Source organism: Entelurus aequoreus, linkage group LG17, assembly GCF_033978785.1.
Source record: "Entelurus aequoreus isolate RoL-2023_Sb linkage group LG17, RoL_Eaeq_v1.1, whole genome shotgun sequence".
In the NCBI taxonomy this organism is placed as follows: Eukaryota; Metazoa; Chordata; class Actinopteri; order Syngnathiformes; family Syngnathidae; genus Entelurus; species Entelurus aequoreus.
In genome coordinates, this window is record NC_084747.1 from 45,980,918 (window position 1) to 45,996,418 (window position 15,501).

Here is a 15,501-nt window from a genome sequence, read left to right on the forward strand (position 1 = left end):
TACCGATATATACAGTCGTGGAATTAACACATTATTATGCCTAATTTTGTTGTGATGCCCCGCTGGATGCATTAAACAATGTAACAAGGTTTTCCAAAATAAATCAACTCAAGTTATGGAAAAAAAATGCCAACATGGCACTGCCATATTTATTATTGAAGTCACAAAGTGCATTATTTTTTTTAACATGCCTCAAAACAGCAGCTTGGAATTTGGGACATGCTCTCCCTGAGAGAGCATGAGGAGGTTGAGGTGGGCGGGGGTGTATATTGTAGCGTCCCGGAAGAGTTAGTGCTGCAAGGGGTTCTGGGTATTTGTTCTGTTGTGTTAACGTGTGGATGTTCTCCCGAACTGTGTTTGTCATTCTCGTTTGGTGTGGGTTCACAGTGTGGCGCATATTTGTAACAGTGTTAAAGTTATTTATACGCCACCCTCAGTGTGACCTGTATGGCTGTTGACCAAGTATGCCTTGCATTCACTTGTGCGTGTGAAAAGCCGTACATATTTGTGACTTGGCCGGCACGCAAAAGCAGTGCCTTTAAGGTTTATTGGCGCTCTGTACTCCTCTCTACGGATGTGTACACAGCGGCGTTTTAAAAAGTCATAAATTTTACTTTTTGAAACAGATACCGATAATTTTGAAACAGATACTGATCATTTCCGATATTACATTTTAAAGCATTTATCGGCCGATAATAACGGCGGCCCGATATTATCAGACATCCCTATTTTGATCATTTTAAGCATTCATTTCAAAAACGCATCACAACGTTCGCTTTTGTTTCTCACTACATCACTGATTATTGCTCACTGCAAACTTTATAAGAGCCAACAAACATAATACAACATCACTTAATGTGCAATGTCTGCTGACATTAGGATGCCGATTGATAGAATCTTGTCATAGTCCCGTTTAGATGAAAAACTACTCATACTCCTTGCAAAGAAAATGGGTGTTGAACCAAGCGTCTTTTCGTGTCGTTCTCGCCATTTACGAGTCTAAATTGGCTGTTAAAGTGTACTAACGTCTCGGGTTACATACTCATTCTTCTACTATCTGTCACGACGGGGGGTCGCAGCTAGCTGCGAGGTTTGTTTTCCCAGGATGCAAACGGCAGGCAGCACGGTGGTAGAGGGGTTAGTGCGTCTGCCTCACAATACGAAGGTCCTGGGTTCGATCCTGCGCTCGGGATCTTTCTGTGTGGAGTTTGCATGTTCTCCCCGTGACTGCGTGGGTTCCCTCCGGGTACTCCGGCTTCCTCCCACTTCCAAAGACATGCACCTGGGGATAGGTTGATTGGCAACACTAAATTGGCCCTAGTGTGTGAATGTGAGTGTGAATGTTGTCTGTCTATCTGTGTTGGCCCTGTGATGAGGTGGCGACTTGTCCAGGGTGTACCCCGCCTTCCGCCCGATTGTAGCTGAGATAGGCTCCAGCACCCCCCGCAACCCCATAAGGGATAAGCGGTAGAAAATGGATGGATGGAGGATGCAAACGGACCGGCGTGCAGGTAAAAACATGATTTATTCCTCAATTAATCCAACACATTACTAAAGACCGGAACCAAATAAAAGGAAAGCGTGCCGTTCGCACAAGAAGCTAAAGAACAAAAAACTTAATGCAGGAAACATAGAGGCTAACACTTAGCATGGACTAGAAAGTCCATGCTAAGTGAACCAAACAAAAGGAAAGCGTGCCGTTCGCACGAGAAGCTAAAGAACAAAAAACTTAATGCAGGAAACATAGAGGCTAACACTTAGCATGGACTATGGCATGGCACAAACAAGACTTACTTGGCAAGGCATGAGGTAAACAAACAGCATAAACTACGGCATTGCATGAAACAAACAATGACGCCAGGACGACTGACTGGCAAAGGCAGGCTTAAATACTGTCCCTAGATTGGAAACAGGTGCGCGTCCCGAACACCAGAGGCAGGTGAAAATCATAAGTCGCCATGGTAACTAAAACAAACAAGGGTGCACAAAAACAGGAACTCATGGAGTCTAAAACTAACAGAAAATAACAAAAACATGATCCGGACCACGGATCATGACACTATCCAGGTAAAAGGCAGGATTTATGTTTTTTTAGCGAGGAAACAGCTTACCACTCAATGTAGGCACACACGCTAGGGGTCACGATGCTGCTGTAAATAGTTTATTTGCATTAGCGCTTATAACAATATCACAAATAATTGGTTAATATTCAAGTCACGAAATGTGTACTTTTTGGATGGTTTTCTTTTGGGTTTTATGGGCGAAAAAGAGGACCTCCCATTGGCTTCGCTGTAAGGAGACTTTTATTTACGAGTTAAATTGCATTAAAAAAAACACCTGCGTTATGTTTTTCATAATGATCGTGGACAATACGCAAAATTCCAAAAAAGGTGCAGTTCCCCTTTAAGCTACATTTACACCAGTGTGGATGGCACTGGGAGCAAGGTCGGTGAAGTGTCTTGCCCAAGGACACAACAGGAGTGACTAGGTTAGCGGAAGCTGGATTCGAACTAGGAACCCTGAAGTTTCCTGTTTGGCCGCTCTACCTTCTAAACCGCAATAACATTGCTATCGCTTTTTTCAAACATTTAAACAATGATGCAATGAGCAATACAAGAGGAGGAAGCATGACACACAAGTTGGACAGTCATAGTTGACACGTTCCATGGAGGAGGAAGAGCATTTACACCCGCCCGACAGGTGGCCAAGATCCCTGTGCACACAGATAACGCAGAATCGCAGTTACTATTCCTCACCTCTGCTTTCACCCTCTCCAACTCTGCTCTGAGCTGCTCCATATCCCGTTTCAGGGTCTCTATCTGGAGGTCTCTGTTGGACACGACATCAAAAATGTTTGTTGAATCCATGAGCAAGCCCGCATCATCGAGGACTGTCTCTGCAGGAAGGCAATCTATTTGTGGCAGTGGTGGGTGAGTGGAGTGAAGTACAGTGAAGGATGTTGTAATGATAGTCTAATTTGCATAATTTGCCACGACATATTTGCAAAAAGTGAGTAAAAAAATATGTATAGAAGTACAAATGAACTACAACAGAACTGAACAGCTTTTGAGTATTTGAAATGGGGGAAGGGCCCAGAGTAGCCCCACTGCTCGTAAATAAAACCAATATGTGCTTTAATGTCAGAGCCAATAAAAGACTATTTGCTTTTTTGAAACAGTATCGAGAGGGGCGTGATTACTATGTGTTTGAGCGAAGACTAAGTTGTTTGTGGCAACTGAAATGTATCTGCGGCGTCCTAGTAGGGGAAAACACTCATCATTACATAAGGGTGTAACGGTACACAAAAATTTCGGTTCGGTACGTACCTCGGTTTAGAGGTCACGGTTCGGTTCATTTTCGGTACAGTAAGAAAAAAACTAAATACCGTATTTTCCGCACCATAAGCCGCACCTAAAAACCACAATTTTTCTCATATTTTTCTCTTATATATGGATTCATATTAATATTTATTTTTATAAAGTTTAGGTCTCGCAACTACGGTAAACAGCCGCCATCTTTTTTCCCTGTAGAAGAGGAAGCGCTTCTTCTTCTACGGTAAGCAACCGCCCCCATAGAAGAGGAAGCGCTTCTTCTTCTACTGTAAGCAACCGCCAAGGTGAGCACCCGCCCCCGTAGAAGAAGCGCGTGGATATTTCATTTAATTTGTGTGTTTCTGTAAAGACCACAAAATGGCTCCTGCTAAGAGACACGCGTACAAGGTTCCACTGACTTTTGATATTCCTGTGAACCGCACTGTGGATACAACGGGAACACGTACGGTGAATATCCGTTAGCTTGCCATGCTAACGGCCAGAAACTTCCACCCATGGTGATATTCAAAAGGAAGACCTTGCCAAAAGAGAACTTTCCAGCCGGCGTCATCATAAAAGCTAACTCGAAGGGATGGATGGATGAAGAAAAGATGAGCGAAGAGACCGGGTGACTTTTTTCACGCAGCTACGTCCCTGTTGATCTATGACTGCATGCGCGTCCACATCACAGATGGTGTCAAAAAACAAGTGAAGCACACCGAAGAAGAGGAATTCGAGGGATTTGTGGATGAGTAATAACTTCAGAACGTGAGCTTTAAATGTTTATTTTGTGTGTTGTGTGACATTAACGTTCGAGCAACGTTGAGTTATTGATGTTGCTATTGCTCTGCACTATTTTGAGTGTTACTATTTTTGTTATTGCACATTTGCACATTACATTTTGGGAGTGAACAGAGTTGTTAGAACGCTGGTTTGTAATATATTATTAAAGTTTGACTGACCTATCTGACTGTTTTTTTGACATTCCCTTTAGCGCAGCGTAGGTGCGGCTAATAACACGGGGCGGCTAATAGGTAAACAAAGTTTTGAAATATGCCATTCATTGAAAGTGCGGCTAATAACACGGGGCGGCTTATGGTGCGGAAAATACGGGTATACATTTTCTGGTTATTTATTTACCAAAATTTGTAAACAATGGCTTTATCATTTTAACATAAAAATAACATACATATACACACAGGGTCGATTGCCAGGGTTAATGCAGTAAACATATATAAAATAAAAACTAAATAAGATAAGGCTCAGAATTGGTTTCTTAACAAAACCTTTCTACATATAAAGTGCAATATTTCCACATATAAAGTGCAACATTAAACTGCTTCAAGTTGTTGCTCAGATTAAATAAAATGACAAAACTTCTTCTACATACAAAAAGTGCAACATTAAACAGTTTCAAGTCAACCCAGCCTCAGATTAACTTTTCTTTTTCCTCCCCAGCTTTTAACCCTGGTGACTTTCACTCATGTTTTTTGCCAGAAAAATCAGTTTATCCACATTGTCTGCTGAAAGAGCAGACCTGCTTGCAGTTAAAATGTCTCCAGCTGTGGAAAATACCCTTTGGCTGGGCACGGAGGTAGCAGGTATGGCAAGGTAGTGCCTGGCTAACTTGGCAGTAAGAGGATGTATGGGCTCATTGTTCTTCCACCATAGAAGTGAGTCAAAATCTTAAATCTGCTGCTATAAAAACACCAACGGCATTTGTTATTGCTTTAGCCCTGCCTGACTCGCTGAGGAGAGGCTGCTTGAATGCGGTGGGAGCTGTGTTTGTTCGTCTTTATCTTCGTTGAAGCGATGTTATCCATTGTTGTATCGCACCGCGAAACCGAAACGTTCCCAAACGGGAGATCTTTACGAGACAGGAGGGTCTTCCAGCTCTGGCTTTTGCATGTTGTAGTAGCCCTGTCGTTGCTAGCATGCCGTGTGTTGTGCCTCAGTGTGCATTGTTTACACAACGTGCGGTACGCTACTTAATATGTCCATGTGGAAACTCGTTTCAGTACACCTCCGAACCGAACCGAATCCCCCGTACCGAAACGGTTCAATACAAAAACATGTACCGTTACACCCTTATCATTACAACTTCTTTACAATGATACATTAGGAAATGTATTCTCTTATTCTAAAAATGTCTCAGGAGTTCTCATTTTTATGCAGGTAAAAAAAAATTGATATATTCAAACTAATTCAGGTTGGTGTATCAATAACAGCAGACAGGAAGTGATATTCAATACCTGTCGTCAAAGGCCCCGTTGGGCGGCCCGAAAGCCTGATCAAACATGTCGGGCTGCGGCATGCTGGCCTGCTGCGGGCTGTCACTGATGTCGATGAGCGTCTCAACATCGTCGTCGTCGTCATCTCCGTCGTCGTCGTCCCCGATGACCACCACGGGCTTCACATGCTTGGCCAAGGCAGCCGCGTGCAGGAAGTTTGGTGGTGACTGAGAAGGCGATGGACAGAAATTGATGAGAGCGTTGGGAGCAGAAATAACCAAGTTTCTGGTTGAAACATGCGAGCTGACTCAACAAGAGACTTACGTCAGGCAGTTTGGGGATCTGAATGAGCCTCTTGAAGTAGTGCATTTCTCTGGCTCTGTTGAAGAACGTCTTCAGGCTGCGGGACAAATGGACAAACAAGAGGTCTTGAGAACAGTAGTGTGAATACTCCAATCATAGCAATTATTTAGCTGGAACGCAAATAAGGTGATTGCAAGCGGGCGATTAGAAAGGGTGTAACTTCCTGAAACTGAAAATCTATGACAGAGCATTCTCTGTCATACGTTTCGTGTTTTCATTGATTGATTGAAACTTTTATTAGTAGATTGCACAGTACAGTACATATTCCGTACAATTGACCACTAAATGGTCAAAGTTTTCAACTTGTTTAAGGGGTCCACGTTAATCAATTCATGGTAGTGTTCCGATGTTTCATGGTGACAAATTATAAAAGAACTTAAAGGAGAACTGCACTTTCATTTGGAATTTTGTCTATTGTTCACAATCATTATGAAAGACAAGACGACGGATGTATATATATTTTTAAACGCATTCTAAATCGTAAATAAGCGTAAATAAAAGTCTGCTTACAATGGAGCCGATGGGAGGTCTTCTATTCCACCCATAAACCCCAATAAATAACCCTCCAAAATTCTGCAAACAATACTTCATTTATATTTCATGACCTTAATATTAACCAAGTATTAGTGATATTGTTATTATAAGAGCTAACGCAGACAAACTATTTATAGCAGCGAACGGATCACTAGCTCGTGTGGCTATGTCGATATCATCGGCTTGTGAGCTGCTTTCCCGTGTAAGTTTATTCTAGATTATAAATAAAGACCCCTCACCTTGATGAGGCCATATTCTGACAAGTTGGCACCCTTTGACTGCCAATATAGACCCGGAAATGGCGAGAAAAACAAGAAGATGCTTAGTTCCACCCCCCCTTTTCTTCGCGAGGATTATGAGTAATTTTTCATCTCAACGGGACTATACCAACATTCTATTACTTCTTAATGACAGCAGACATTGTAAAGTAAGTGATGTTTTATTATGTTTGTTGGCTCTCATTAAGTCTGTAGTGGGTAATAAACAGTGATGTTGTCGAAGAGAAAAGCGAACATCGTGATGAGTTTTAAAAATGCACCGTGTATGCTTAAAATGAGCAAAATACGTAAATATTACATGTTATTATAAACATGCCTGTTACTACATTACATATATACTTACAGTGTGTATATAAAACTTTAGTAGAGGTGTTTGGATGTTTTTAAAGGACTTTGTAGGCCGAATACAGCGACTCTCATAGGCTCTATTGTAAGCGGACTTTAGATTGCATTAATATTTAAAATGCACAAAAAAAGTTAATTATATGTGTTCTTGTTTTACATAAGGATTTTGAATGATAGGCAAAATTCCAAAAAAAGTGCAGTTCCCCTTTAAGTTTCATGTGTACAAAGAATACTTAGGCAAAACAATACCTAGTTGTGCGTCACTACGCCGAGAAAGGACATCCTTTTTATTCTTTTTTGTTAACTTTTTCACTTTAACCTCCATTGTGTCTCGACAGCTCGCTCATTTGATGGCAGTGCGTCAAACAAACAAAAAGTGAAGTGATATTACAGTTAGGGATGTCCGATAATGGCTTTTTGCCAATATCCGATATTCCGATATTGTCCAACTCTTTAATTACCGATACCGATATCGATATATACAGTCGTGGAATTAACACATTATTATGCCTAATTTGGACAACCAGGTATGGTTAAGATAAGGTTGTTTTTTAAAAAAAAATAAAATAAGATAAATTAAAAATATTTTCTTGAATACAAAAGAAAGTAAAACAATATAAAAACAGTTACATAGAAACTAGTAATTAATGAAAATTAGTAAAATTAACTGTTAAAGGTTAGTACTATTAGTGGACCAGCAGCACGCACAATCATGTGTGCTTACGGACTGTATCCCTTGCAGACTGTATTGATATATATTGATATATAATGTAGGAACCAGAATATTAATAACAGAAATAAACAACCCCTTTGTGTGAATGAATGTAAATGGGGGAGGGAGTTTTTTTGGTTGGTGCACTAATTGTAAGTGTATCTTGTGTTTTTTATGTTGATTTAATAAAATAAAAAAAAATTAAAAAACGATACCGATAATTAAAAAAACGATACCGATAATTTCCGATATTACATTTTAAAGCATTTATCGGCCGATAATATCGGCAGGCCGATATAATCGGACATCTCTAATTACAGTGCTTGGTCTATGCCGTTTGACTGCCCCAACCGCCATCAAGAATAAAGATGTTATCATTTCACATGTAAAAATGTGAATATACCTGTTGTTAATTTAGCTATAAGCGCTGACTAACACTAAAACTTGATTTACTTGTACATGACTTGTACATGGACCTCCTGTAGATGACAAATTTGAACAATGATTTGGAGTGCAGGAAAAAGGAAAACGTGTCTTCCTTTAATCACATGACCATTTATGAACGATACAGCAGCAACACAACCAATGTTGCAATAGCTGTAAAGATCAAACTGCTTGGGTAGCAGTATTAGCACTAATGAGTTTAGAGTAAACAGTGAGATAAATGTAACACCAGCAACTGATTAGAAGATGCTGACCCGTCTCCGCTCGAGATGGTCTCCTGCTGGCCCCACTATGGACTGGACTCTCACTATTATGTTAGATCCACTGTGGACTGGACTCTCACTATTATGTTAGATCCACTATGGACTGGACTTTCACAATATTATGTCAGACCCATTGCATCCGGTCTCCCATAGAGGGGGGGGGGGGGGGGGGGGTCACCCACATATGCTATCCTCTCCAAGGTTTCTCATAGTCATTCACATCGACGTCCCTCTGGGTTGTGAGTTTTTCCTTGACCTTATGTGGGCTCTGTACCGCGGATGTCGTTGTGGCTTGTGCAGCCCTTTGAGACACTTGTGATTTAGGGCTATATAAATAAACATTGATTGACTGATTGATTGATTAGCAAAATGTTTAAGCGCATGCAGAGGTATATAAAGCTGACCACTCATGTTACTTCAAATTCAGCTACTGCCATCTGTGGCATTAGATAACAAAAAAAAAAACATGACATCAGGAGGTTGACTACAGCCACAGATTTTTTCATTAATTTTTTTTATTTCAGGCAATGACATAAAAAAAAAAAAATAATAAATAAATAAAAAGTACAAAGTTGACAACACATTATATAAATTACCGGTAATATAGTGCAAAAGTTAATGTATAGTATGTAATGCATGATTGTCCAGTTTTGCCTGAAAGGGAGTGGGAAGAAGATAATTTATTTAATCCCACCCCCAGTTCTCCATTCAGTGATTATTCACATGAGTTTCACTGCTACTTTGTTCAAGGATTATAATACAGATGTTGCATCGTAGTGGCATTACCACAGGTAACAATAATTATTACACTGTAACAATAATTTGTATCAACAATGTAGGAATAATGAATATACCAACAATGGTAATAGACAACATAGCAATAATGGTAAGGAAACATTGAGCACATGTTAACACTTTGAGACAGAGTACAACATCAGGTCAAATTAAAGACCCTCATCTCTATATTTGAACCAGACCCCATGTTTGTATAATTATTTAAATCGATAAATATTAACACAAATGTTTACTGACCCGGGAGCAATTAGAGATACTGTGAACACTCAAAGGAGTGGCGATGTGTGCACTTGACACCACTTGTAGCCGCGCTAAAGCTACTGCACACTTACCTCTGGAACTGGTCACGGAAGCGATCCCGGTGTCCTTGTAAAGTGTCAGCAGGGAGGCCTGAAATCCATGAAATTATGCTTTTAATTTAGGAGAACGGACCTGTAAATGGTTAAGTTTTTTTTTTTAATGTACGGTCGTATGCACATCCTCTGGACCTTCTATTTGGTACACCCGTATACTGTACAGGGATCCAGTAAAAGAGCTGCAACAAAAAATATCAGAAAGAAAAGCTATATCCTCAGAAATGTTTTTCTTAAGTAGGCCTACTGCAGTGGGCGGTAAGTGTTGGTGTCAACAAATCATTCAGCATATGCTGCATTACAATAATGAGGCATGTGAAACAAATCTGATATTTCATCTTGTGGTGTAATGACTGCTCATAATTAACCTTGCATATTTTTCAAAAATGCTTACTTCATGCAAATTGAAGTTTAAAAAGCAATCAAATGACACACCTTGAGGGTAATTCACAAGCCTGACTAGTTTCTTGGTACAGAATACACAACAACAATAAAGAAAACAGATGTCAGTCACACGTGTTTTGTGAGTGATTTGTGGTCCTTACAGGCGTGCAGCTTGAACAGCAGCTTGACCATGAAGTGGTAGAGTTGACTGCAGTCCTGGATGACCTGTACGAGCGGTGACAGGCGACACTGGCCTGACGTCAGCGAGGAGATGGCAATGGACGAGTTGAGCTGTCGGAGCACTGGGGACAAAGCGCATAGCACACGCTACGTCAGCATTTGATGCATGGATTAATCACATTTAAAAATAGCTTCAATATCATTTTAATAAGATTAACAAATATATTTTTTTGTTGTCATATACATACATTTAAGAAAGGGCTAAAAAGAAAAATCTATATATTTTTTTCTCAATTTTGATTTAATTTCTAACATCAGAACCTTTCTTTTTCAATGAGAAAACATTTTTAAATTAAAATAAATTAAAAAAATATTTATTTGAATTTAATGTAATTACTTTTTTAACTTTGTATATTTTACCCATAATGGTCTGCTATTATTTATTTTCAACTCATTTATAATTTAACAATCTATGGTTTATTTACATATATTTGTAATTATTTATTGAAAGTTTTTATAAACATTTTTAGATAACGTTAATTTTAGGTATTTTCCAGTGTTTTATCGCAGCCTCTGTCATGCCATGTCTTGTTATTGTCAATGGCGGAGTGTGCATGTGTGTGTGTCGTCCTTTAAACTGGTATGAAGCATTTATTTTGCTTGTCTATCAAAAAAGTGCTATGTACAGTAAGTATAGTTTTGATTGATTGATTTAAGGTTATCATCTATATAAATAAACATTGATTGATTGATCTATCCACTCATTACAATGATTTATCAGTCCAAAACTATTATTCATTGGCCTTTGGCATACTGTACATTTACAATATTTTAATTCCATTTTTAATAATCATTTTATTATTTGAATAAGAAAGGTAGTGTTTCATACTTCAGGATTTTATTACTATACAATGTTTCAGTTAGATTGTACTACTTTATTCTTATTGCTGAATAAGCCATCAACAAACTGTATTAACTTAAATATTTTACACTTCTATCCTTTCCTTGCCCTACACAGGAAGTGAACAAACTATCAGTTACTTCTAGAACACAGATGAAGTGTAATGAAATACACTCTGCTTCTTCCTGCTCTTTTTCAGACATGGGGGAATTTTGCTAGTTTTAACATAAGTACTTCAATGTAATTTACTTTTCAGCATATCCGTAATAAATTAAACCGCTACTATTCATTTTCTATGCCGCTTATCCTTATTAGGGTTGGAAGTATAGGCAATATCATTTATATTAGGGGTGTGAATCTTAGATTCCTGGGGCAATGATTTGATTCAGAATCGATTCAACGTGATTCTTGATTCAAAGAGATTATCGCAATGTATTATTTCGTATAAATGATATTGAAACGTTTTCAAAAACAGGTTACAAGTTAGAACATCTGCTTTTGGTTGATTAATTGCAATTTGGATCTGAATACATTTTTTGTGCACCCCTAATTTACATAATTAAAATTATTTATAAAGGCTAACTGTTTTAACAGAGACTATTCTGAAAATGCCATCATTTTCAAAAATGCTGTATGTTTACAGTATTCTCTATTACAGTAGATCCACTGTATTCGTGGGTGTAACATTCCAAGACCACTGCGATTGGCATGTTTTAAACCCAGTTTTACACATTAAGAAACAATTTTAGCCTTACAATACGTGCAGTTACTAGGGGTGTAACGGTACACAAAAATTTCGGTTCGGTACGTACCTCGGTTTAGAGGTCACGGTTCGGTTCATTTTTGGTACAGTAAGAAAACAACAAAATATAAATTTGGGGGTTATTTATTTACCAAATTTGCAAAATCTTCTACCAAAAATATTTTTTTAGTGGAATATTGGATGTGAAGTAATCAGAACCTTGGATAGGTCAATAATTCATTATAACATTGATTTTGATTCAATATTATGTTTTGAGCAATGACAGTTTGAAAGAAAAAAACCAGCTTTGTTTTATTAGTCAACATTGCAACTTTTTCTAAATTACATTTAACCTTTAAGCTTTTTTATTTCACTTTTGTTATGTTTTTGTTTATTTTAATATTTTTAGAATGGGCCGTGGGCCTTTAAAACATTAGCTGTGGGCCGCAAATGGCCTCCGGGGCACACTTTTGACACCCCTGCTATAGATAATAAAAAATTAAATGTGATATATCTATGGATAAAAAGCAGAGCCTGGCGACACATGCGCATTTATCATAACTCTCTCGCTCTCTCTGTCTCTGCCCCTCCCTCACCAATGCTGCTGCACGCACAATTTGTTTTGTTTTTAACCCCTTCTTAACCCTGAACGTACATTGAAAATACACGCAACCCTAACTCAAAATGCCGGACATTTGAGACATTTAAGAAACTCCGCCCTGACAGCTCCGCAAAAGAGGACAGTCCGGTGAAAAGAGGACGTATGGTCAGTCTATCGTAGCCCGTTAGCTGCTAGCATGCCGTGTGTTGTGCCTCGGTGTGCATTGTTTACACAACGTGCGTTACACTACTTAATATGTCCGTGTGGAAACTCGTTCGGTACACCTCCGAACCGAACCGGAACCCCCGTACCGAAACGGTTCAATACAAATACACGTACCGTTACACCCCTAGCAGTTACACAACATCACGTTTATTTCAAACATCTTCCTACTAGAAAATATTGAGGGAAATGACTTGTGGGTCTCCCTCCTCTTCCCAATCTTTTACAGACACCACCCATGTGACGACCTCATGCCCTGTCTACGAGCTGTCATATCAACTGTTTCTTGGACGGGTTGACTGTAAACAAAATCCAATACTTTAAGTACAATGACAAGTGTTTCTCGGATTCATAGCTGCAGCAGTTCCCCCCCCTAAAGATAGCGCCATCAAACCACTTTCTATTTAAGTGAGCATGAAACAAATGGGCGGCATAGGGGGTGTGATCTGCTGTATAGACCAACCTCTAAATTTTTCAACTTTCTCGCTCTTTTCCTCCCCCTGAAATTCCTGTTAAACCCTGGGCTGGGCGTCTTCCATTACAAGTCAACTGGAGGAAATCTAACTAATGTCCTCTAATTGCAGCATTTCCCTGTCAGATGTAACTAATTAGGGCAAAAAAAGGAAGAAAGAAGCAGGAACTAAAAGTAAACTGCATGTCGGAAACTCCCTTCCTAAAGAAGAACATGATAGTGCATAAATACTTTCTTGAGGGGACTTTATGAATGGGTAATGTCATTAGACCGTCGCTATGAAGCTGCTGCTCGGGTTTCCTGTCTTTGGAAGAATTTTTTTTGTTTACCTGTCTCAGCCAACTTCAATTCGACGTCCATGTAATCAAACACCTCCACTGTCAGCTGGAACCTGTGGGCGTCAATTTGATATCCTTGTTGTCAGATAGAACACAGTGATGTGAACTAAAGAGCACAGAAATTAGGCCACGTCCACACAACATGTTTGTTTTTTTTCAACTAAACTTTTTATTTTATTTTGCCAATCGTTCACGTTTGTGAGGGACAGGAACACATATGTGTTAGAATAATTGTTTCTAAATTATCACAAAAACTTTGTATTACATTGAGTTCCTAGCAGGGGGACGGGAGCTGTCTTTGAAGCCTACCAAGAAGAAGGCTCGTAAAACTCCACTGTGTAAGGGGGAGAGCCACATGAAGGGTTTTCTGTTTTCTCTCATGTATGGTAATCAACAGAAGGATGTTGTTCTGGCCCAAGGACTTCAAAGCGGAGAGATGATAGGATCTGCCCAATTTCCAGACAAACTCTTTTTTAACTATTTTATGGACCTCTTTTTGAACTATTTTACAAACTCTTTTTAAACTGACCTTTTCTGTGAATTGTTTACGACCTTTTCTGTGAACTTTTTGCGACATTTGTCCTTTGGAAACAGTCATGGCCATGTGGTCGGGAAGGGTCCAAAATAAAAGAAGGAGGCATACAATCTTATGGCAGAGCGTGCTGGAGATTGTAGAAGGATGCAATGTCCGGGCGACTCTCCTCAATATATTGAGTCCAAATTGAATTCTGTCTCTGTTTAATTATTTGCCTCTTGTCTTGTTTAATAGATGTCATCAGTGTTTGAACCTGACAATATGGGTTTTTTTTTAATATTTGAAAACTGATGAAAAAACGGGAGTCACCATTGTAGCTTTCATAGCCCTCCATAAACGTTTTATATACACGCTGCAAGTATATATGCAATGTAGTAACAGACACGTTCATAACAATATGTAATATGTACAATATTTAGAGTATTTGTCATTTTAAGCAATACCGGAACTTCTTTCTTAGGTGCATTTATTTCCGTTTCCACAGAAGCGCACTTCCGACTTCCCGCAACAAACGTGTTCCTACTTCCGGAAACAAACAAGTGTGTTCTAATCATGGCAGACTTAGTAACAGACAATGAAGATGACTATTTTTGGACAAATGAGGATTTACAACCTTATCTTTTTGAAGCTGAATATACAGAGGATAAACGGCTGAATATAGAAGCGAGCACGAACAGAGGGTGAAACGCGGGAGAAGACGAAAGCCGAGAGACCTGACTTGGTCACAATGCAAATGTGGAACTTTGAGCAAAGCTATGCCGAATTAATGGTGTACTTACCCAATTCACCGGGAAACGTTCCCGGCCAGCTTGATCAAACAATTGAGTCCATCCATCGAGTAATAATAATAATAATAGATTAGATTTATATCGCGCTTTTCTATTGTTAGATACTCAAAGCGCTCACAGAGAAGTGGGAACCCATCATTCATTCACACCTGGTGGTGGTAAGCTACATTTTGTAGCCACAGCTGCCCTGGGGTAGACTGACGGAAGCGAGGCTGCCAGTTTGCGCTTACGGCCCCTCCGACCACCACCTACCATTCATTCATCATTAATTTCACCGGTGTGAGCGGCACCGGGGGCAAAGGGTGAAGTGTCCTGCCCAAGGACACAACGGCAGCGATTTTTTGGATGGTAAGAGGCGGGGAGCGAACCTGCAACCCTCAGGTTTCTGGCACGGTTGCTCTACCCACTACGCCACGCCGTCGAGTAAGTATTATTATTCATGATACATGCAGCACATCACCATACACTACAGTACATACGCTCTCGAGCCAACTGTGTAAATGTGGGCTAATACTTTACAGACACTGCAATATGATTGTTCATGTTTTTCAGTCAGTACAGATTGTTGTCCTCTCGCATTTTGTTGTGCATTACAAACTCAAAAGCCATTCATTTGTTGACGCAGTTGCTGGGTTATCTCTTGCCGTAACATGGCAACGTGTTCTTATGCTAGCAAACAGTTCCTCTGTGTTCGCTCTTACAATATCAA

At 39.5% G+C, this 15,501-nt stretch overlaps 1 protein-coding gene across 1 annotated transcript in view; it reads right to left on the bottom strand.

Moving 5' to 3' along the window:
- The window catches only part of hip1rb (huntingtin interacting protein 1 related b), a 63,088-nt gene that overhangs the window by 28,392 nt on the left and 19,195 nt on the right, over positions 1–15,501 (bottom strand). Inside the window, exons 7-12 of the mRNA XM_062025782.1 lie at positions 13,461–13,522; positions 10,175–10,315; positions 9,609–9,666; positions 5,867–5,942; positions 5,564–5,769; positions 2,757–2,829 (exon numbers count right to left, since the gene is read on the bottom strand). Coding sequence (XP_061881766.1) covers positions 2,757–2,829; positions 5,564–5,769; positions 5,867–5,942; positions 9,609–9,666; positions 10,175–10,315; positions 13,461–13,522 — 616 coding nt within the window. The remainder of the gene's footprint in view (positions 1–2,756; positions 2,830–5,563; positions 5,770–5,866; positions 5,943–9,608; positions 9,667–10,174; positions 10,316–13,460; positions 13,523–15,501) is intronic.